Source organism: Mirounga angustirostris, unplaced genomic scaffold (assembly GCF_029215605.1).
Source record: "Mirounga angustirostris isolate CCGP_5_RB_7025 unplaced genomic scaffold, mMirAng1.0.hap1 SCAF_3, whole genome shotgun sequence".
NCBI classification, from domain to species: domain Eukaryota; kingdom Metazoa; phylum Chordata; class Mammalia; order Carnivora; family Phocidae; genus Mirounga; species Mirounga angustirostris.
The window spans coordinates 100,913,312-100,937,956 of NW_026991711.1; the positions used below are offsets into that span (position 1 = coordinate 100,913,312).

General features: G+C 43.4%; 1 protein-coding gene and 1 non-coding gene across 2 annotated transcripts in view; both read right to left on the bottom strand.

The window, feature by feature from the left end:
* The window catches only part of NCKAP5 (NCK associated protein 5), an 824,899-nt gene extending 801,101 nt beyond the window's left edge, over nt 1–23,798 (bottom strand). The window contains exons 1-2 of the mRNA XM_045868505.3: nt 23,774–23,798; nt 22,487–22,616 (exon numbers count right to left, since the gene is read on the bottom strand). Coding sequence (XP_045724461.3) covers nt 22,487–22,555 — 69 coding nt within the window. The 5' untranslated portion in view covers nt 22,556–22,616; nt 23,774–23,798. The remainder of the gene's footprint in view (nt 1–22,486; nt 22,617–23,773) is intronic.
* LOC123840049 (U6 spliceosomal RNA) lies at nt 15,151–15,260 on the bottom strand. Its single transcript, XR_006789871.1, has one exon. It is a non-coding gene; the product is annotated as a U6 spliceosomal RNA (small nuclear RNA).
* Nucleotides 23,799–24,645: the final 847 nt, after the last annotated feature.

Sequence of the window (24,645 nt, forward strand, 5' to 3'; positions counted from 1 at the left end):
TGGGGGCTCCAGACAAGTTCATGGATTCCTTTCAGGATACAGTAGTCCCCCACCCCCGACCCCTTATCCATGGCAGATATGGACCAAGACCCACTATGGATGCCTGAAACAGAAGACAATACTGAACCTTCTATAGACCATGTTTTTTCCTATGCATACATACCTATAATAAAGTAAAATGAATGACACAGGCATTGTGACGTGGCATCAGGTTACTATGGACTTCTGGAGATATGTCAGAAGGAGGACCATCTGCTTCCAGAACGCAGCTGACCACAGACATGCAAAACCACAGAGAAGGGGACTATTGTATATATACTTACATGTAATGAAGCTTAGTATGTGTGAGGGAAAGATGGGACAAATGGTAAAGGTATTTATTTATAAATAAAAGAATAAAAAGAAAATTATAAAAGCAGCAAAGACATCCGTAAAAGAAGGAAATGGTTTTACCCTATGTCTTGTATTCAGCTGTGCTGACCTGAAGGTCTGGAGAAGGTTAAGGAGTGTGTACTCTTTCTTCAAAAGCTGATCCACTCATATCCTAAAGCTTCACATGATTATCTCATAAGCTCTGATAGTTCATTATCTCAGCTTCCACTGATAAAATTGTTCTATGGCTCTAAGAATAACTCGGTCCTCTCTGAAATCTAGCAGTCATGTCCAGGCCAGTGACCTCTTGATTCAAGGAAACTGCTGGCTGACAATATTATTTGAGCTCTAATACAGGTTGTTTTCTTCCTGTGGGGAGAAGGAAGCTCTATAAGACTTACTTAGGGGTTATGGGTAATGTTCCAATACTGGACTGAGGCTTCCAGATGTCACTGGCTTTATCTTTTTGTTTGCAATTTTGGCAGATTGGCCAAAGTCACATAAGGACTTATACCCAAGAAATAGGACCTATTTTTGGTTTGAAACTCAGTACCAAACTGGCAAAATGAACCAGCCTTTAGTTGGGAAGAAAAGTTTTCTATTATCTGGATGTGATAGAGATATTTAACTCACAAAGCTAACTTGCAACTTTAACTATGATCCCAAGAGAAGGAAATACTCAAGTCTTTTGTCTCTATCATTTCTGGGTTCTAAAAATGCACAAGCTAGATAGAATCCCTTAAAGACATTTTCAGATGCGATAAAATCCATGCCAGGTGGACACAACTTGCCACCTCATCAGAAGCCATACCATAAAAACCAGCCTATGACTCAAGGCCAAGGAAAAGTGACATAAAAGCCCAAGTGTTATTTTGCAGATTCCTTGATTTTCACAGGTAAAGAATGGATCCCAACTTGTTTCTGACCCAAAAGCTATTTTTTAAGGAGTTTCTCTGATCATTCACAATGACATAGAAGAGCAAACACTATAAGCATTTATAAGTTTGGACTTGATTACCTGGAAGTATATAATTACTCAATCTGAAATCTGCAGAGTCATCTTGCAGCAACAACACCGAATCTTAGGGAAAGGACACACACTGCTTTTAAGAACTTGGATGTCTGATTTTAGATTTGTAAAGCAATGCCAACCACAGATAATTTCTTTTTCTTTTTTTTCTACTTGTTTTTACTCAAGTATAATTAACATTCAAAATTATATTAGTTTCAGGTGTATGACATAGTGATTCCAGGATTCTATACATTTCTCAGTGCTCATCAAGATAAGTGTGCTCTTAATCACCATCACCTGTTTCACCCATTCTCCCCGCCCACCTCCCTTCTGGCAAACACCTAAGTGAAATAAGTCAGAGAAAGACAAATGCCATATGCTTTCACTCACATGTGGAATTTAAGACAAACAAAGGAACAAAGAGAAAGAGAGACCAAAAAAAAAAAAAAAAAAACCCAGAATCTTAAAAGACAGATAATTCATTTTTCAAAGCAGATGAAGGAAAAATTCTATTTGCTGTTAATTCAACTAGAATGTAAATTTGGAAAGACTTAAGCTTCAGTCCTTTAAAAAATATTCAGTCGGGGGGCACTGGGAGGCTCAGTCATTGGGCATCTGCCTTCAGCTCAGGTCATGATCTCAGGGTCCTGGGATCAAGCCCCGCGTCAGGCTCCCTGCTCAGCGGGAAGCCTGCTTCTCCCTCTCCCACTCCCCCTTCTTGTGTTCCCTCTCTCGCTATGCCTCTCTCTGTCATATAAATAAATAAAAATAAAAAATATTCCATCGGGTACACACTGTACTCCAAATCTTCCAAATCAGTGAGGTCTTACCATTTATTCAACTCCTCTGAAGGTCACGGAAGTGTGACTTTGGGCAAGGCTTTTCCTTATCATTACAACTCGAGCATGCTTATCAGATTGGAGACACTGCTCCATTGACAGTCGAGTGACATGTCTTTCTGCAGCAGAATTTTGGAAGGCAGAAGAGTTCTGAGGTACAACTTGAAGGGATATCTGCAAACCAGATACAGCAATAATTTATCTCAAATATCAAAATGTCAAATGGAATGGGCACCCCTGAATGAGGCAATAATGTCCTTGGCAAAACAGAATCCTTAAGCTGATTTTAAGTCTGACAGGGTGTCCATCAATAGATGAATGGACAAAGAGCATGTGGTATAAATATACAATGGAATATTACTCAGCCACAAACAATGAAATCTTGCCATTTGTGACAACATGGATGGACCTAGAGGGTATTATGTTAAATGAAGTAAGTCAGACACACAGAGACAAATACCATATGATTTCACCTGTATGTGGAATCTAAAATGAATAAACAAAAAGCAAAAATGGATCCATAAATACAGAGAACAAACTGATTGTTGCCAGAGGGAATGGAGGTAGGGAGATGGGCAAATGGGTGAAGGGGAATGAGAGGTACAAGCTTGCAGTTATGGAATGAGTAAGTCATGGGGATGAAAGGTACAGCATAGGGAATGTAGTCAATGGTTTGTAATAGTGTTGTAGGGTGACAGATGGGAGCTACACTTGTGGTGAGCACAGCATACAGATAGACTTGTCAAATAACTATGTTATTCATCTGAAACTAATGTAACACTGTGTGTCAACCGTACTCAAATTAAAAAAAAAAAATTAGAAGAAGAAAAGCTGACAGGGTGGCTTTGGGCAAAGTAGGAGGACCAAACATTAAGGTAGGATTACAAACTGACTTATAAAAGGTCTATCTTGAAACGTTTGAAAGGAATTTAAGCAAATAATTCATTCTTAGATAGTATAAATTATCCAATATTAAATTTCCCTCAGAATTGAATCTTTACAAGTAGGCTTCTTATGAGAGTGAAATATTTGTGACATAAATTTCTTTCCCTATAAGATCTCTCTCTTCCCTGCTCACTGATGCCTACAATTCCATCATGAGAAATTTTCACCTTTATCACTTATTTAAATGCAACACAAAGGAGAGGCCCGTTATGCTTGCTCAGTCACTGAAACCCATCTTTTGCTGGGAACAGATTGATAGCTGGAATCTTCTATTTTTCTTCTTTGGTATCTCCCACCCTGAACTAGACACTTGATGTCATGGAGTCATGGAGCTCCAAGGAACTTGAAAGGTCACTGGGACCCCAACCTGTGATTACAAAGACAATCACATGAAGCTGAAGCTCAGAAGGGAAAGGAGAATTGTCCAGAGTGTCTCAACCAGTTAGTGACAAATCTGGGACCAGAGTGTGAAGCCCACAGCCACTCGGCAATTCACTCCCAAGGCATTTACTGAGCCCTACTATGTGCTGGACATTGCATTATATGCTGGGAACATGGCAATGAGGACTACAAATATATTTTCCTATAGAAGCTTGAGATCAAGGTGAGTTGGCCAGACTCAAAAACCAATACAATGAATCTACCTCCCTAAATGTAATTATGGGAGTCCTTGATTAACTTCTTGATTCAAACTAAGGAACTTAGTGACCAAGATATAAAAATTATTTCCTTAGAGGTTTTCACCTGAAAAGAAGTACTAAAATTTCTATTCCACAGATAGGTTTTTAACTGAGATTCCAGCAAATATAATTTAACTTTACTAATGAAATATTTTTTCATTTATCGAACATGAACATAGAGCTCAAGCATTTTAGTTTTACACTCAGAATTAAAGTTGCGTTTATTTATTTATTTAGTCTGTTTATTAGGTGTGTATACAAAGAATATGAACACAGAAATATTGATCTGATTACTCCTGATATTCAGATCTAACTAGTTACTATTAACAACAGCTAAGTTATTAACTTTTCTAATGGATCAATTTATACATTATCATGGATGATGGTGAGTCTTATTCAAGTGTGAAACCTTAGTCCATTCAATTTTCCATGAATTCTCTCAGATAATTAGTTTCAAGAAATACTACCATGGTACACCTTATAATTTTCCAGTCTCCCTGGGGAATATCTGAGCCACGTGACAAGAACACAAACCACAAAGTGCAGTAAGGAAGTGGCATTAACATTCACTATTTGGCAAGCAGTCTTTGCTTCATGGGAGCATCAGGTTTCCCTAAATTTTTGTCCACCTCATGGACTTGTCACAACTGAATGGCCATTTCTTTGGTGTCCGGCCTTGGGTTTCGCCCACATCTCACCACTCCATGATGGCCCTGCCAGTCCACTAGCACAAAGCTTCATCTGGTTCGTGGGTACCTTTTCCCAAATGTGCTAGATTTACCTAGTTTGGAAAATGAGCAGGAAATGTAATGCTTAGGTTATGATCTACCCTTTCAGTGTCTTTTGCTAAGCCTCAACCACACAGATATTATGGGCCACTGGGCCACTTCATTCTGGAACATCCCATAAATGCTAGCTGCTTTCTGAGGGCCGAGAGAGCAAAGAAGAATTTGGATCCACTTATTGGAAAGGAGGGGTGTGTGTGTGTGTGTATGTGTGTGTGTGTGTTTGATGATTTCTCTAGTCTTTCTTTTTCCTTTGGCCAACAAGTCCTTGCCTGATTATAGAGAGTTAGTTACTCCAGTCTCAAGACTGACTCAGTTCTCTATCCTCATTCCTCTCTATGTTATTTAAGGAGGTTATACTCTTGATATTCACACAGGGCCAAAACAGGGAAGGCCTCCTGAACCCAACTCCTCCAGCGCACATTTTAAGCTTCTGTGACTTCCATCTGTGTGGCTCCCCATGAGGGCTCTCACCACCAGAGCTCTGAAGGAAGCATTGCAGAAATTCAGAGACAAAAACACTGAATTTTTAAGATAGCCATATTTCTTAAAGATGTTAATAGGAGCACAGTGCCTTGGACATAAGGTGCTCAGTGAAAATTTGATAGGTGGAAGAATGGATGGTGAGCTTCCAGGTGTGACTGGGAAATGATGAAGTTCCCTGCAGAGGTGGGAGGTGGGGCCTTGGACAGAGGTGGTCCCTTTCCCTCGCTCTGCATCGTGGCAGGCTTCGGGAATGGTCTTCCATCATGTCCAGATGAGCGAACCTCCGTCCTGGGTGGCTGACAGCGGGCTGAGCACCTCTAGCTCTCAGGGGCGTCCATCTTCGGTTATTTAATGAAGAGTGTGTGTGGATTATTCACAGTACTCACCAGGATAAAGCTTTCCTTGGTGGCTATAGGGACACATAAAAGGAACAAAGCCAGTGGTGCCAGCTATGATACTGTTTTCTCTTTATTAGAGTGACCGTTATCATTCATTTTTTTCTTTCACCCAGTGATTCATAGACTCTCTCGCAACGCTCCCCTCTGCTGAGCACTGGGGTAGAACTGTGGCCCAGTCAAAACCCCCACTCCATTTCCTCGTTCTTGCTTTATCGCATTTCTCCTTGCTCCTGGGGTTTAAGTTTTCACATTCTCAAACTTTTTGTTGTTGCTGCCCCTGTGGTACTTGATCCTTTGTAAGTGCAGAAGGAAATAGAAGCTCAGGAAAATGTAAAGGAATTTGAGGAGGGCGCACCGCTAGTCAGTGGCAGATCTGGGTCTTAATTTATAATGCTAAGAGCTATGTGCCCTGTTAGCTGGTTTCATTTTCCTTTCTAAAGGAGCCCCACAGAAACATGCTTATCAACAGGGGCAGGCATCTTGAACTGGATCCTCTCTGAGCAGAGGACTTTGAAAACCAAATATGTGGCTTGAATGCCTTCACTAATAACCACTGTATTTGCTTTTCCAATTTTCCCCTGCGATCCGGTAACCGCATAGGAAAAAGGATAAACTCTATTCCTGTTCCTGTTAGGCTTAAGACTCCTCTTAGTTAACTCATTTAAAAACAAGGTTTTGTTGCTGTTATTTCCAGACAGTATTCTATTAACTAAGCAATACAGATTTGATCCTTAATTGAGTGTTACAAACAGTACAGAGAATAGAATAATCAAGAAATTGGCCTCTGGTCAGACATGGTTCTTGTTCAGAAACTCGGCGCCAACTCCTGCTAACTTATGTGATTTGGGATGGAGTATTTAACCTTTTTTTTTTTTTTTTAAAGATTTTATTTATTTATTTGACAGAGAGAGACACGGCGAGAGAGGGAACACAAGCAGGGGGAGTGGGAGAGGGAGAAGCAGGCTTCCCGCCGAGCAGGGAGCTGGATGCGGGGCTCCATCCCAGGACCCTGGGATCATGACCTGAGCCGAAGGCAGATGCTTAATGACTGAGCCACCCGGGCGCCCTTGGGGTATTTAACCTTTGGAGCCTCAGGTTCCACATCTCTAAAATGGGACTTATAATAAATGCATCACAGGTTGCTGGGAGAATTATTTGAATATTAGCTCCATGAGAGAAGGACGACAGTTGTCTTGTTCACCACAGAATTCCATGAAGAACCAAGCACAATAAATATTTGAATAAAAGAATTCATCAAAATAGATATGATCAATCTGTGCCATGCCCAGCAAGTCACCAATGGCCAATAGTCTACATTTGAGTTAATTTTCCCTCTTTCTTCTTTTCCTTTCATCTCTTCAGAAGATTGGGCCTCACAGTATGCATACAAGTAAACATTTAATGGATATAATTTGCAATGAGGGAAGAAATTTTGTAGACTGGCAGAAGTCCTTCAGAGAAGTGTGGGAGGCTCTGAAGGTATCTGATTTGCTCTGGATTAACTGCAGGATACCAGCCATCCTTTACTGTAAAGCACACTATCCATCATCCCCACCAGAACTGTTAAGAGTTCAGGAGGACGAAAGATACCACCAGGGAGGAGTCGAAGCCTGGGAGTCCTGGTTGTAACTTTCCTCTTTGTCCCTGAGTGGAAACTCCCTCCATGCATGATGACAGGCTCTCCAGGCCCTTCAGGACTCCTGGGGAAAGCACTCCAACCCAAAATATCATCTGTGATCTGTTTTCCATCACAGGGAAAAAAAGGTCTGATGTTGGACATTTAGCTTCATGGGAAACTACCACCGCAAATTGAATTTTGAAAATGCAATTCAATTTAAAAGGCATTAAAGTCTATTTAAAAAAAATCTTCTGGTGAGTCCTTTGTTGTATGAGGAATCTCTCTGGAAAGAGGAACAGCAACCCCTGATGCATCTTATGTATAAATCTGGATTCACATAAATAGAACTTTCTTAAAACGAGCTGTGAGGGCCTCTGGGCCTGCACTTCTTCCAGGTTCTTCTTCAGAGAAGCTTTCCCCACTCTACCACCGTTCAGAATCCTGGTAGGACCTCTCATCACAGCCCAGGGGAAAGTTTCTACACACGAGGGAGGCCAGACTGTTATTTGAGTAAAAAGCTCCAGAGAAACTACTTGGAGAAGAACCACTGTAAAAATGGCTGCTGGAGCTATGGTGCTGACATGACATCTGGAAAGCAGCAACTGCAACAGCGCAGGAAGCGGAAGCTACAAAGGTCACTGATCCCAACACAGAGACTCGTGCTCCTCTCAACTCTGAAAGGTGTTCAAGGTACACAGAGATGGTATGGATATCAGCAGCACAAGCTTTGTGGTCAGACAGGCCTTGGTGTTTACTAGCCATGTGATCTTGGACAAGCTACTGAATTTCTAAGCCTCAGGTTCTTCATCTGTATAAGGGGATGGATAGCATCTCCCTGTAGAGTTGTGAAAATTCAGTGAGCTAATACAAATAAAATGTTAAGTTGAGCACCCAGGATATAAAAACATATAATGTTAGTTGCTGTTATTATTATTGATCAATAGCACCGATTCAGATGGGAATGAAAAACCACACGGAATAATTTAAGGTCATCTGACTGTTCATGAACATCATCATCAACATTTCACACGCTGTGATCACACACTGAGGGGAAGGTGTGCTGGGCCCCTCCTCTCTCCATTCCGGGATTCGGAATCCTCAGGATCCTGAGCCGATGGCTGGAGCTCAGTCTCTTCGCCTCCTCAGAACACACCAGTTCTGGGCTTCATTTTCTCAAAGTCCTTTCTCAGGTAAATGACAGTTGGATAAGCTTTATATCAGCCCTTTCAAGTGACACAAATACAGCTCACTTTAGCACTTAAAAACTAATTTTAATTCTAGAATTTCAGTACCATTCAGAGCTCACATCTAAGGTACCAACATGCCCAAGCAGAGGATTAGACCTTAATTAGAAGCAGGCTGTAAATATTATATGAGGACCCTGGTGTTTCTGCTCGGTTTAAGTTACACTGACTTCCAATCATGCATTTTATCTTTTGGCATGCATACATAGGTGCCCAATAAATGTTACCTTTGGTGATAATAAAACAAAACCTAACTTTCAAAAGTGAAATAACTAAAAGACCATTGTCTGCATTCTTGGCAGTGGCCAAAGAGCCAGTTTTCCCAAGTCAGCAGCCTCTGAGGAGGCTGGCCAGGGGCCAATTCCCAGGGTTGGCGCATTCCTGGGGCCTGGCAAGAGGCCACTGGGACCCTGTTTCCTCTTTCATTCTCTTTATGTAGTGGAAAATCTTTCCCGCTTCGAACCCTCCAAGCCTGTCTTCCTCCATCCAAGTAAAGAGAGAGAGTCACATGGGAAATGATCTCCAGCCCCTTCCCCAAATCGAGTCTCCCATTGCTTGAAGTTGGCACAGCTCAAAGCGACTGAAGGAAGAAGACAAACAAAAGAGGGCTCTGCAGCCCAGTCTCCAGCCTGATTCTATCAGGGGCACAGGGCCCGGGGCCGAGGACCCAGCAGGACCCTGCATACAGGGAGTCATTGTACGCTTGTTTAGAAGGCTATGGGCGCTCCTGGAAGCCTTTGGAATAAAACTGCCTGTTATAAATAGACATTGGCTAAGCTTCAAGGGTGAGAGCAGGAGGCCAAAAGTTCCAGAAAAATATAACGCTCCATATAAGAAGGTCTGGAGTACAGCTCATTAACAGGGGACGACTGAGGCAGTTGGCCTCAGAAGAAAGGAATTCAAGGTTTGGTCAGATACATACCTGTAGTTAACACCTGGTGAACATGTCTGGCTGATAACATCATGTATATGCCATCGGTTTTTAAACACCGTATATGAATATACGCAAACCAACATTGAGACAAAAATCTTTTCTGAATGTCTCCTTCCATCTGCAGACAAAGAAAACTGCCATCTGGAGTCACTGAGTCACCCGGCTCTACACATTTGCAGCCTGGAGGAGGAGGTGGCCCACAAAGCACTAGGCTGTGCGCTCCAGTGGAATCCCTTCCCTTGATTCTCCTAACAGCCCGTGTTCTTTCTACTACATTATATGCGATCTCTTTCCTCTGCACTCTTTAAAATGAGGGCTCTGGGGGCACCTGGGTGGCTCAGTCCTGATTTCAGCTCAGGTCATGATCTCAGGGTTGTGACATCGAGCCCCACATCATGCTTCGTGCTGGGCTTGGAGCCTGCTTAAGATTCTCTCTCGCTCTGCCCCTCCCCACTCATGCTCTCTGCAAAAATAAAATAAAATAGAATAGAGTAGAATAAAATAAAATAAAATAAAATAAAATGTGCTCTGCACACAGTAGGCTCTTCGTATGTGTTTCCTTCTGAAGCTGCCGCTGCTGCTTATATTTTTGAAAGCTGAAGTTTAACAGCGAGGAATGCTATCAGAGCTATAATACAATACTTTTCATTTGCATAGAGTCCTACAGTTTGTGAGACAATTTTCTTGATCTTTATTTCCCTTTACATTCATGGCAACCCCACTATTGAGGACACAGAGATTCGGAGAGTTTAAGAAACTTGCTGAAGGCCACACATCTACTGAAGGGCTCCCCTCAACTTCAAAGCTGCAGACTTAGAGTTCTAATGCAATGATCAATCCGCTATATTATACTCCTTGTACCCCAGCTACCCCACAACATGTAGGTAGCCCTGCAGTAGGCATTTTTATCAGGACCTCGGAGAGAAGAACATGTCACTCACTGGCCATGTGGAACTTGTATTGTGAAGGTGACACATCATACTGTTCTAGTTAAAACCAAGTTGGTGAGTCCAAGGGAATGGGCTAGAAAACAACTCATAGGAAGCTATTTCTAATAACAGAGAAATAGTAACCTAAGCTGGCTTAGGATAGCATTTTCTTTTTATTCCAGACTAGGTGTGCTGTAGATTATAATAGGATAAACATGCTGGATGCTTTCTCTTGGCCCCTACACACCCACTCTCCATCCTTCTCTACCCTCCTCTGGACCCCAGGGTGCTCCGTAGGCCCATTTTCCTCTGGTTTCCAAATGGGTTCAGCAAATGGGAGGTTCCAGAGGGCCCTGGAGAGGGGGAGGGGAGGTGGGAGTTCCCATGCCCCAGTCCCCTCCCTGCTGGGCCAACACTGGTTGGCTGCATCCCTCCACCTAAGGTGACACTTGCTACCAAGGGGCTCTCTCCTCTGGCCACGTGGTTGTATGGCCATGTCATTCCCTTGCCCTGTTATCTCGTTGAGTTCCCTACATCACACCCTGCTTTTTAAGAGACCTTTTATTAAACTGTCCTTCATCACCTGGCTTGAGAATGCCATCTGTTTCCTCCTAGATCTTCAACTGATGCAGTGAATAATGAAATAGTATTGTTGATGCAGTCTTTGTAGGCAAAACTGTGGAAAGTTCCTCAGGTCCTCCTAAGAGGATGAGAAATGCTAACCACATCAGACCTGGTTCTCTCCTACCCTCACTTCCTCTTTGCTAGACCTCACCAAACAGGAAGTAGGTCAGATAATCTGCCTCAGGGGCCTACCAGCAGAGCTCTAAACTTGGCCTGCAATATCTCTGAGTAGCTACCTACCACCGCCATCTAGCTAGAACTCCACATAGGGAGGTGGGAATGCCAGCACTAGCCACATCCCAATCACATCTGGGTGGTAACTTGAAAGACTTCCAGCTCAGCCTTGTACCCACTCACATCAGATTACTGGAAGCCTTCATGGCCGAACCATCCCCAGGGATGGCAGGCCTCTGAGAATAGCTTCTCCTCCCAGAAAGACCACGGCCCCTGAACCTACTTATCTGCTGGCTCTGACAGATGGACTCTAGAATTTATCAGACCAAATGATTTTATTTCCCTCAACACATCTATGTGCATGAGAGCAGTCAATGAATTAATTATATTAGGAAACCTACCAAGCTGAAGACAATTGCTTATGACTAAGGACCAAAAAGGTGCTGAAAAGACAGAAGGCAAGCAAACCTCAGAGGCATCTTTGGAAATGGACAATTATGATCCATTAAGCCTAGTTAAGGAAGTGAAATTTATGAGGAGGAAACATCTGGAACTGCCTGGAATGTAAAGGAACGAGGAGGAACCACTGTTTGGGCTTGTAGAGAGCAGCCCAGACAAATGGGATTCCATGTTAGGAGAGAATTGCAAAATTGGTACATGAAAGGGACAGCACCGAGGCAGTGCATCTGGTGTTAAGCGAAGCGTTTTAATACAATGGCTCCTGGATTTGCTCTTGAAATATTAATTGAAATGGGGATGAGTATGAGGGCTGTCACATGAATAGAAAACTGGCAGAAAGATCATAAATACTGGCTAAGCTGAGCCAAGGCAATAGAACGTGGCAATGCAACAGAAATAATGAAAATGGTGCCTAATTCCCAGCCATGAACCCTGTGACGGCTTAATAAATATTAATTGATAATAATGAACTACAGTACAGGGTGGTAAATTAGTGTGAGACAGGCTGCTGGAATGCAACTAATATATATACAGTTAGTATAACATACACTGATAAATGAGAAGAAAGGAAATGGAAATGATTTAGCTGCGCGATGCATCGTGCCTGCACCAGGAAGTGTGGGTGAGAGGATGGGGGAGGGGTGGCAAGCGAGGACAAGAGGAAAGTTAAGAGGATAATTCAGGATCACAACACAGCTTCCTTAGGGTCTCAGCAATTCCTGAAGTATAAGCCAGGCCACCTTGGAGTCATACTCTATTCTTTTAAGACATGGAGGCTTTCTCAATAAATTTCTGTTTCCGGGACCTCATACACACCACAGATTAAATCTGAACCAATTTCATTGAGGGAGATATGAAAGCTCTCCTCCTTGGGAAAGCCTACCCTGATCAACACAGCTGGAAGACCAACCTCCTTTTGAAATCCCATCACTCTTGTTCTTTGCACCACTGTATACCTCCTGGTATCACTATGATTTGTGTTATTTGTGATGAGACTCGGTAAAGCTTCGCAAAATGGGAATCATGCTTTGCATTTCTTAACACTCACATGGATCTTCACCCTTAGTATTTCACAGTGCTTCGAACTTAGTAGGTGCTCAATTCCTGTGCTGATCAATTAGAAACACTAGAGAGGAAAACACACACCTATAAGAGAGCTCACCCAGCTGCCTCCTGGGTTTGAGGACCAGCTTCGAAGGAGATCGATGAAAGCTCTACCTCTTGTTATGGACAAAGCACTGGAGAATCTGCTGCAGGAACAATCTTAGGCTGCCAGAGGAGGATACAGAAACCTCGGTTGCCATGGAAACTTGTATGATCTGATGATTCCCATTGTTGAAAGATGGTAAGACACCAGGAGAATGACAAGCAGATCCCCGAGCCCTAAGAAAACACAGAACATGCCAAGCGAACGTCTCTGCTCATTTGTACTTTTTTCTTAAGATGCAGTATCGTCATCTATCTATAACAGCATTTACAAAGGGCCTTCCAAATGTTTCCAGTTCCTATTTTGATTAAGTAATTTCTGAGATGCCAAGTAGGCGCAGAGCTACGTCTGAGGCAGGCAGACAGAACTCACTGCAGCAGGTGGATACAGGTGATGGAGCCAGGTGCTTCTGAGATCCTGCTCTGTGACCTGGGTAAGGTAAGCCATCTGCGTGCAGGTCCTGTGGGCCAGGCTTGCTAGACTAATGGCAGAGGAAGCTACCTAACCATTCTCGGGTCACAGATACCTTTGAGAATATGGTTATAGCTATGGACTCCCTCCCCAGAAAAATGTGCACATATGCACATACATATAAAATTTAGTACAATATACTTTAGAGAATTCAAAACCCCTGGAGCCTTTCCATAAATTTGCCCTATCGAGCACTCTGGAACTCAAGAGCGTCCAGGTATCATGTTAAGAATCTCTGATGCAAACACAAGTCTTTATACATAAGCTAGAATCATCTTTGGTAAAATGGAAAAGGTTGCCATCCCAAATTTCTGAACCAGTGCTCAGTGCCTCCTCCAGGTAGTGCCCCCTTCCTCCATACCCAGTATCTCCTGCTACTGTGTACTTAGCTCATGAATGGCTACTCACTTAAGTTCACTCACTCACTCATTCATTGCACTGAGTGTTTTCCATGTGTCAGACTTTAGGGACCCAAATGTGAGTATGACATGCCTCATGCCCTCCAGGAGCCTACAATTCAGCTCAGTCAGGGCTGATTTTGTTTCCCAGGGGATACTGGGCAATGTCTGGAGACAGTTTTCGTTGTCACAGCTGAGTGAGGGGTGCTACTGGCATCTGGTAGATAGATGCCAGGGATGCTGCTGAAAATCCTCCAATGCCCAGAACACCCCCAACCCCACAACAAAGAAACACAGGGTCCAAAATGTCAGATAGATTGAGAAACCCTAATTTAAGGTGGACAGTCATGAGACAAAGCGTTAAATGCGGTGAGGAAGACCAGAGGTAAATATTATGGCAGCTCAGGAAAGGGTATTTTAATAAGAATTCTGGAATATATGGTTATGGTGGCAGACTGCCTTACTTTCAATGACAGACAGAAGGAAGGTGAAGGGAAGAGTCATTCAGGGTGAGCCATCACTGTATTGAAGGCAGACATTCCTTTGTGCAACACCAGAGGAGGGGGTATCAAGTTCAAGTGGTGAGCAAACAAATAGCACTTGGTGGGGGGATGTCCCCATAGGAAATGATGTTGGTCTGTACCCAGCCCTATCAGTCAGTGGCTCAGCCAAAGGCACGTGCAATCATTAGAGAGGCTCATCACTCCAGTTACAAATCCTGTTGCATCCTGGGCGACAGCTAGACTTTAGATGTGCCCTGTCATTCACCACTCCTCCCTACTCTATCCCCATTCCAGTCAATATCCCCATCGTGTACATGCATACACCACAGTGAGTCCTCATGTGGGTAAAAACACAAAATTATAGATATAGAGTGTATATTATGTATTCTATAGATATGCTATCATAAACTTTAATCTCTACGAAGTTGGTTCCAAGACTGATTAATCCAAAAAAGCACAAGACCAGAAATCAGAACTAGACCACGTTCCAGCCATGCATTCTTTACTCCTTGTATACTCCGCTCTCCCAACCTCCAACCCTTTGACAGTGGTTTGCCTGAAATCAGGCCTGGCCTCCAGCATCAGCAGGCACAGAGATGGCAGATGTGCTGATATACCTGTAAACCTCTAGCCCTGTTGAAGCTGGGGCTGTTTCATGTCGAAAAGTACCAGGCAAGGAGCTCCCGGTCACTGGCAAACAAGGGTTTCTGCTTCTGAGCCGCTAGCTGTGGAGTGACAGCATGATCTGCGGGGATGCGGAATGGGAGGCCCGAAGGGAGTGGAAATCCCAAGTCTATCGCACACCAGTCCCATAGCCCTGAGGAAGTTCCTTAACTTGTTAAACTTCAGGTTTTTTATTTGTAAAACAGGAATAATTAAAGTTCCTATCTTAAAGGGTCACTCTGAGTACTGAATGACGATTTCTATCTGAAGCGCTGACCAGAGCCTCTGGCACGTAGCAAGCCTCCGTAAATTTCAGCTGTTCTCACCAAGGGAAGGGAGCCACCCTGGTGCAGCCTGCAGCCATCCTGGTCCATGCTTGGCTCCACCACCTGCACATGCTGAGCTGTCTGCTAAAGTGGCTTACATGTTAGACCTTACCATCATCCTTGTGCAGGGGCCATGCTAATCTTCGTTCTCTGTATCATCCCAACTTTTAGTATGTGCTGCCGAAGCAAGCACCAAGATTTTTATTGTTTTTTTTAATTTTTATTTTTAAGTAATCTCTAACCCCAACGTGGGGCTCAAACTCACAACCCTGAGAGTCACATGCTTTACCGACTGAGCCAGCCAGGCACCCCACTGGACTCTACCAGTCCCCAGTGCCAACAGAATCTATGTCCACTGCTTGGGTGTATTCTATTTCTGTTATTTCACCTGCCTTCCATTCAGACCATTTCAGCAGCAATCCTGCTCATATCTCCAGCCTCCCTCCCAGCACTGATGGGTTCTGATCTTTTCCTGCTCATCTGGGGTCCCTTTAAGGCCCTAAGCAACCAGGTATTTGGGGCTGTACCTACCGGGCCAAGCCTCCCTTGTGTTCTCTCAGCCCATCCACACCAAATCTATCCAGAGCCCCCAGGGGTGTGTGCTGGGCAAGACATTCTTCTAGCATGTTCTTGACCTGCCATGATGGGCTCAGTGAGGCTGCTGGGCAGATTCACTGGGTAAATTTTCACTTAAGTATCTGATACTTTTCTTTTTTTTTTTTTTTTAAAGATTTTATTTATTTTATTTATTTATTTGACAGAGAAAGACACAGTGAGAGAGGGAACACAAACGGGGAGTGGGAGAGGGAGAAGCAGACTCCCTGCCGAGCAGGGAGCCCGATGCGGGACTCGATCCCGGGACTCCAGGATCATGACCTGAGCCGAAGGCAGTCGCTTAACCAACTGAGCCACCCAGGCGCCCTTAAGTATCTGATACTTTTCTTGCTCCACGGTCACCTGCTGTCAAGGAGGAGCGGTCAGATTCGGCACAACACTTTGGAAAGGTAGCTAACCCAGGCCAAGGCTGGTCTGTTCCCCACCTGTTGCTTTTTCCCAAAAACGGGCTTTGGCTGGATCCTCAGACACCAACCTTTGGCTTGGGGATAAAAACCTCCCTCTTACTCACTGACCTTTCTCTACTTGATGCTCACTTGAGAAATCTCAAACAATCTTGGTATCAGAGCACAAAGGTCAGGCCTCCTGGTCAGAGTTACTGAGTGAACCATATTTCATACATGTTTCCATTAGTAGAAGGGATCAAGGGTAGCTCGGATTTGAGTCACTGGAAACCTCCAGCAACCTAGTGGCCTGTGCTCTGTACAGCATCGCTATGGTGAGAGTAGCCCAATTACAGCACCAAAAGAGTCGAGAAAGCTACAGGTATGCCTAAGCATTACCAAAATGCAGATTTTGGGGGTAGTAGTCACAATCCATGGGCTGTTCTGAGCAACACCAACAATGCCCCTATTTTCCATTTAGAAAAATTCTCAGTAAGCTCTGAGCTTTCTAAGATATTTACCTGTACTCCAGTTCATGCACGTGGGTACATACATCTTTGTTTGACATCCTAAACTTGCTCCTTGGCCTGCCTCAGCATATTGTGCATCCTTGAGGGTAAACACAAGTCACCATTCAGAAAGTTAGCACCCAGGAAAAGTGAACTAGACCTTCAAGTTTCCCATTTCTCTACTGTGTGCAGATACCCTTTAGAATCCAGCCTGCTGTCTCTATAAACCAACTGTTATTGGAACATAAGCCATGCCCATTTATTCATGCATTGTCTGAGGCTACTTTCCTGTTCCTGCAGCAGAGCTGAGTAGTTGTGACTGCTCAGCTGGCCTGGGAAGCCCAAAAGATTCACTATTTGGCTTTTCACAGAGTTTGCTGAAACCCTGCTTTAGAATTCCTCCCGGTCACTAACCAGGGGTGAAATCACTGAAGATAAAGCAGTAGAGATTTACATTTGTGCATTTGTCAGGGTTCTGTCCCTCTGTAAATATAATTATAAATGTAAGGATAAATACAGAGAGATTTATTATAAGGGATGGAGTCATGATTATAGAGGCTGAGAAGCCCCATGATATGCTGTCTGCAAGCTGGCAGCCCAGGAAACCCAGTGATGTAGCTCCAGTCCAAACCCGAAGTCCTGAGAACCAGGGGAGCCAATAGTGTAAGTCCCAGTCCAAGTCCAAAGTCCTGAAAACAGGGAGTGCCGGGTTCCGAGGACAGGAGATGTCTCAGCTCAGGCAGAGAGCAGGTTTGCCTTTTCTCTGCCTTTCTGTCCTATTCAGGTCTTCAGTCAATCTGATGATGCCCACCCACAATGGTGAGGGCAAACTTCTTTACTGGATCTATTGATGCAAATGCTACTCTCCTCTGAAAACACGCTCACAGACACACCCAAAAGTAATGTTTTGCCAGGTACCTGGGCATCCTTGAGCCCAGTTAAGTTGACACATAAAATTGACCCAAGGAAGAAGTTTCTCTGGGAAAAAAATAATTCAGCAATGAAATGAGTTGTTAGCAGAGGGTATAGGACAATATCCTTGGGTTGCCCCTTTCTTCTCTGCCCACCCACCAAATTCTCCCCATTGCTTCAGCTGTAGTACATGTGCTACCGAAGCAAGCTCTCGAACTGCTTCAGAGCACGTTCTAACTCCAGCTTCTCCTCCACGGCGCTCCTTACACCCACCCCCCATGACTTGGTGCCTCTCAGAGTCACTGCCACACCATTTCCCTCCTCTGTGTTACATCACTTTTCCTGCTGATTAGGTCAGCTTCCATAAATAAACTATTGTCTTGTATCAGTCAGGGGGCTCCGTAGGAAAAAGATGACACAGGCAAATCATCTAAATTGAGAAGATTTTGGTAAAGGAACCACACAATAAAGTGTGGGCAGACCTAAAGCAGACCAACATGAGACAAACTGGCAACATCCAAGAGTCATTACTACCAAGAAACCTGAAGGAACATGGGGAGAGGGAAGGTGCCAGAACACAGAAAGAACCGTGGTTTTGTGAGCCCAACAAAAGCTGTGACCTTAGGCAGAGCTGTCCAGTCACCGTGGCCCAGGACCAGGCAAGGAGAGAACAGGAAAGCCATCAGCTTGACCTCTCTCTCTTCCCTGACCTCTGATCTCATGCTAGGTCCCCCCCGTTGGCCAAACCCAACTAGATGTCAGAAGACATAGGATCCTGTTGACAAGGTCTGAGTGGTACATCCTCCAGGGGTGCACAGCTAGGCAAAGAAGGATCGGGTGGATCTGGAGGGAAAAGTGGTGACTATCCAGAACATCCCAGAGTGACTACAACATCTTAAATGTAAAGCAGGTTTTCTAGTGATGCTTATTGTTTGGCTTAATGTGTGCCTGTGGAAGGCCTAATCACTAATAGTTTGGATACAAACCATCGAGAGGCTGAAGGATGAATGGAGGGACTTGGTGTGGGGCCTTTCCTGCTCTCATGAGTTTATCAAAACTGCCCTCCTGTCAGAGCTGAGGATCTAGTGTGGCCAACATTTCTCTTCCTTCTGGAAGGGGAAAAAGGAACGGGGTACCACGAAAGATTTGTCGTTCATGAAAGAAACTTACTCCCATCCGTGGCTAAAAGCAAAAAGTAATTTTCCCTCAAATTAAAAGGGAATTTCTGCTATTGGCATGTGAGCTGGTAAAAATAAATAAATACATAAATAAAATAATTCACTCCCAGCCTTCTCATCAGCTCAATGCTATCCTAGCCACACATATCAAATAGCTATACGGGCAGCCTGGGAATGACTTTTGCAAATAAAAAAGCACAGTGTGAAATGCTGACTTTTTCTGATCAAAAAGCATCCTGGGGTGGGTGGAACAGCTTTGGGTCAAGAAGAGGCCTCGATTTCTGGGGTGACTTTTATTGTTCTCAGAGAGGAGACTGTTCTTGCTGTGAATGTGCAGCTTCTTGGCACACTCCGACTGGTGAAGGCAAACTTGTAGTCACTTGTCTTTCTCTCAGGATACTTACCCCCCACATTGAAACATATTTTTCATTTCAGTTTCACTTACCTGTCACTTTCTTCTTAAAAAGGGTGATTTATCAAGTAAAAAAATCAACATCAAAGAACACTTCAATGCTACTGGGTTGCACGCACACACACACACACACACACTCACTCACTCAAACCCTCCCGTGTCCTGTCCTTAAGGCAAAACTGTGACTAAAAACCACAAGCGACCATCCCCCAATGGGAAGCTTTCTTCAGTATCTGGACTGTGAGTTTCTTTATTCTGTGGTTCCACCAGCCTACAAATTTAAAAGCTGTTGCGAGGGGGCTGTAATTTTTACTCAACACTTCATGATTTGATTATGTAAAATAAAAAGTATAATGAAGTTAATAGTACCTTATTCTTACTGTACATTATGAGGAATTTTTTTCCTGCAAAATGTGAAAGTGGAAATTACCTCTGGGCCTTCTAATTCTCAAAAATGTGGGTCATAATGATTACTGTGGTGGAATTTCAAGACTTAAGATTTAGTATATTTCTCTTTCCTCTATTCAGTTTTCCAAAGGGACGTCTCTTCTTACTGGGATTTTATGTAGTAAAATGTAAGGAAGTGAAGTGAGGGGTAGGAGACCTGCATCATACGCTACTTGTGGGACCTTGAGAAAAACATTGAACCTCACTGAGTAATAACTTCTTCTACAAAGTGAGGCAACTGGATAACCCAGTTCCAATATAGCATTCTAGGACTTAAAAAAAATAAAGCAGAATAAAGTAAACATGCCCTGAGAAAGAGGTCAGGTGTCTCTTTCACCTTGTATTTTCCAGGAACCCTTTTCCAGAATTATCATCTTGTGTTTCTCTCCCAGTTATTTGTGTGATTTCAGCAGGGAGCCAAAGAGGAGGGCAATGTCTTGGGTTCAAGTCCTTTATAGGCCAGTCAGCTTTGAGCCCATCCCTGTCTACCTCTCTTCCTGATGGTCACAAGAGAATTCACTCAAGGGACTCTCAGTGGGTCTCACTCTCAAAACACCAACTCAGAACAAGTACTCTTGCTGTCACTGCCTCAGCATCTTATATGAAGAAAGAACATAACACTAAAGCAGAAGGCAAATTTATAGTCACATGGCCTAAACTGCATAACTTGGAGTGGCACTTAAGGCCTCCCATCCCCCAGGCCACCTACTCATAAGAGAGCACAGTCTCAGGATTTTCCCAATTATGTACATGCAGACATAACACTTAACCTACCTCCAGGAAACAAGGAAGATATTTCACTAGTGTAAAAACTGTCCTTAAGCATCACTTGGCAGATTTAATAGGATTGTTTCTCAGGTGGTGCCAAGCAATGGGTTCTTATTTTCACAGTGTTCTTTTAGGCTGTTAAGTCAGAAAATGGATCTGCAGGCCCCACAAGACTCAGGGTAGAGCCATGTGCCATGGGAACCCAAGCTGGGTTTTGGGTTTTCAGCTTGCACTGCTACTATGACAGGCTTTGATTTATGCTCACAGTCAAGCCTGTCCCTGAGCAAAATTTAAATATGGACAATGGTTTCATTAAGGCTCTTTCCTCTTTCTCTGATTTTCAGGTACCTGATGCTGTCATGGTAATTCACTGCCTCTCCCCTCCCCACCCCAACCCAGTCCTGCATCCCAGCAATCTGTGCTCTGCATCCTATTGTTTACCAATTCCCTCAACAAAATTTTGCTCAGCTGCCTGACATTTGGGAAAGATCCAAGACATTTTATTAATGAGTGCTACTATGAATTATTGAAAGACAATAGCTTAGCATGCTTGCATGGATAGCATCTTTGCATATTCTCCAGCATGGAAGGCAGAATTTGGGACTTTAGGGACTAATCAGCAAGGATATTTTTGGGTTAAGAGAATGTTTCCTGCAGGGCGCCTGGGTGACTCAGTCAGTTAGGTGTCTGACTCTTGATTTCGGCTTGGGTTGTGATCTCGGGGTGGTGGGATCGAGCCCTGCTTAGCTCAGAGTCTGCTTATCCCTCTCCCTCTGCTCCTCCCCCCCAACTTGAGCTCTCTCATAATAAAAAAAAAAATTTAAAAAGAGAAACTTTCCTGTGCTGCTCATATTATATGGGCATCTCTGTCCTCTGCTTAGGTATATGACAGACCCTATTGTCAGGTTAATAGGTAAAAAGTGTTTTCTTTGGCAAAGGAGAGGCTGAGAAATTATCTTTTTATCCTAAGTTTCCCCAGAAACTATCCTCAGGGAATATTTAAATGCAAGCGTGCACGCGCGCGCACACACACACACACACACAGGCTATTTGCATCACATTTGACCCAGAGATAGAAAGACCTAAGAGATGAGAAAAGGGCACATCCATTGGGAGGAGAATCTATAATGCTATAAAAGTTCTTAGCCTCTGAGGGTAGGCTGGTCACTGCACAGCCCACACAGACACAGAAACTGAATCTAAAAACAAGAGAGGAACTAGACACAAAAGTTTAACGTAATCCTTTTCTCCATTCCCGGAAACTCACATCCAGGAACAGTTTGTGACATTAAGCCTCAGCAATTATGGGGTAACTGGCTAGTCTATACACTGGCAGAGCCAGACCTATAGCCACAGAGTGGGAAAAGTGCAACTGACAAATCCATTCAACAAATATTTGATTGGATACCTACTCCGACCCAGACTCCCAGCCAAATGCTGGGAGCACACGAATGAATAAAGCACATCCTTCCACAACATGCAAAAGAAGGAGCGGAGCTAAATCTCTATTTCAGTAAATGAGCAAAAAAGAAAGGAGTGACTCGCTTGATTTCTTGCTCTGGTCACATACATTCGGGAAGAGAAGAGGTGATGCACACATCTGAGCTCAGAGAGCAGCCAACCTTCCAGAATCAGGGACTTAGTCTCTTTCCTTGGACTAACCAGATTCTCATACACGAAAGCAAACACAACCAGGTTGTTAAGAACGACGCTCATCAGCATTCACACTCTTTGAAGGAAAGTTTGTAAACAACTGAACCATGGTACGTACCTAAGAAGATCTCAGAGACTCTTCACTCTTCAATATTTGAAGCTCTATTAAATTCTTACTCAACTTATCCCCCAAATGAAGATAAATGGGTGATGGAATAACTGTATATAGGTTTGGCATTTGGCATCAGCTTTACAGTAGTGTTTTTGTATAGGTTAAAGTCTACTTCAGCTGGAATTAATGTAATTATATATAATGTTAACAGATTATGACATTTGCCTGTTAAGACACTCTACAAACATTTCAATAATTTGCTGGCTTTTGACTTTGTAAAAAAATAAATGAAAGCAAATCCCAGGGGATATGGCTAATGGGGTAACTGGAATAGAGGTTTCAAAAGCACAGGGTTCAGGAAATAACAGTCAAAGAATAACGCATTTTAAGCCAAAACATATAGAGTGGTAAATGAATATTTAGTACTTACCACAAGACTGCTGTCTAGAGACAGCCTTTTTCCAAAGTCCCTTTTCTCAAGCTGTCTCTTTCCCTCCATGGGTGAAGTTATTTATTTTCCTTTGTGATTTATAAGAATTCCCCTTCTGTTTCCAGGGTCACTGCAAAAAGTGAGCATGTGTTTTACCATCCAACTGAATAGTGTTTAGACCCTGGTTTTTAGCTTTCTAACCAGAAACAACTGTTGCAGCCAAAATACCCAGACCCGAATCATAAGTGCAGAACTGGGCTCTCTCAACTCAAAAGACCTCTCTCCATGTTGCAAATGTCAGTCGTCTTTACAGAGGCCCCTGTGTTTTAATAGGTCTTGCTAATGGAGTTGGGGAATGGGTTTGCAGGTTGAATCAGCAGACTGTGGATAAAAGCAAACAGTCTGTTTCATGCCACGCTTGCTCCACACCCATCCTCCCTCTATCAGCCAGAATCATTCTGTTACTGTGCACATAGATGCTGTCTGCAAATTCCATGAGATCAAACTGACAAAACCAGGCTCCCTAACCAAGAGTGGCTGAGCCCAAGGCCCGAGGAGAGGAAACTGAAACCTAAACATTACCGCCAATATTTCATTGTAAAATATTTAATTTAAACAGTTGTGGGGACCATTATAAGATACATTCCCTCTAGGACAGGTGGATTCCACATGAATGGTGGAGGACATGTCACTCTCAAGGAGTATCTGAATGCCCACTGCATTTTACTCCATCAGATATAGTTAATCCCTGTACTCCACTGTGGTTGCTAGGTCTAGAATGACTAAGTGTCCCGGTTAGTAAGAATATATTGTGTGTATTAAGCACTAGCTTCCAGTCTTCACCAAGATATTAATGGCCTGAAGTTAAAGAAACAGGTTTTAGTCCAGGCTTTCCTACCCATTCCCCAAGTAACCTTGGACAAGTCATTCAGCCTCTCTGAAACTCATCTTTCTAACCTGCAAAAAACATGTAGACGTACAATGATTTAAAGGCAATAAACTACAACTTACATGTAAGTTATAATTATGCACAGATTACATTAAAAACCAGTTAACTTAAATACTAAGTTAACATAACCTAATACATCTTGGATGATTCAGGAGGCACTTGGAGGTACAGAAATTGTTCATAATTCACACAAAACATATAATCATTGTCCTGCTATAGAAGAAAAGCTGAACTTAATAACGTATTATACCAATCAGCTTTTGATAAAATTGAAAAGAAATATTATCCACAGCCCCCTCAATTGCTCCAAATCTAATGAGGATGGAACAGAACCTGACCTCATGGCCCCCAGCATATGGCCTCTTGCTCCTTGTTTCCCCCACCAGGAGGAGGGCTGGGACGGCGATGCCCCCCCAGACAGGGTATGCCCAAATGATGGTCAGTGGTAGGAAACCAATAGATTCCCCAGCCGTAGGTTCTCTCCTCCATCTGGCACCTCTCACTTGGAGGAACACCAAATTCAATTCATGACTCGTCCACTCAGAATCTCTTGGGAGTCCATTCTGAATTCGGAATCTAAAACGAAATTTTTCAACATCATGTTCAAGGTCTACTTCCTGCCAAGTAGCCTTTTACAGTCCCTGAATATGCGAGGCACATTCCTGAGACCACGCTTTGGATCACACCCCTCACCTCCATCAGGTCTAATTCTCCCCTCTGCAGTGTCGGGCGCAGGGCCCATCTCCTTCACAGAAGCTTCCTGGTCACCCCACTGGGCAAAGCCTTCTTTCTCTCCCACACTTCACGGGAGTCCTCAGGGCCTTACTTATTAACCACCTAGCACAGTTTAAATATAGGAAGTTCTTCTTATTTGTTGGTTGATAGAGCCTAGTAGTTAAAAACAAACTCTGGCAGTTTTTTCCAGAACAAAGTTAGTTGCATGTTATTATTATTGGCAAAACTATAAGTCCAGTAAAATTTGTTTTAAGGGCTTGACTTTTCCCATCCACTTTGCTGCCCCCTCCTCATCTCAGTATGTGATATATGTACTGTATGCACTCATGGGTAGCTCAGAATACTCTCTGTAACGATGGCTCTAGCTACAGGGACTACTCAGGCCCTGAGATTTTTCCCTCCATCAAAAATATACCCCCCTAAGTCATTTTCTTGTTGTCTTTTCTCATTTATATATTTCTCACCCTCCTACATC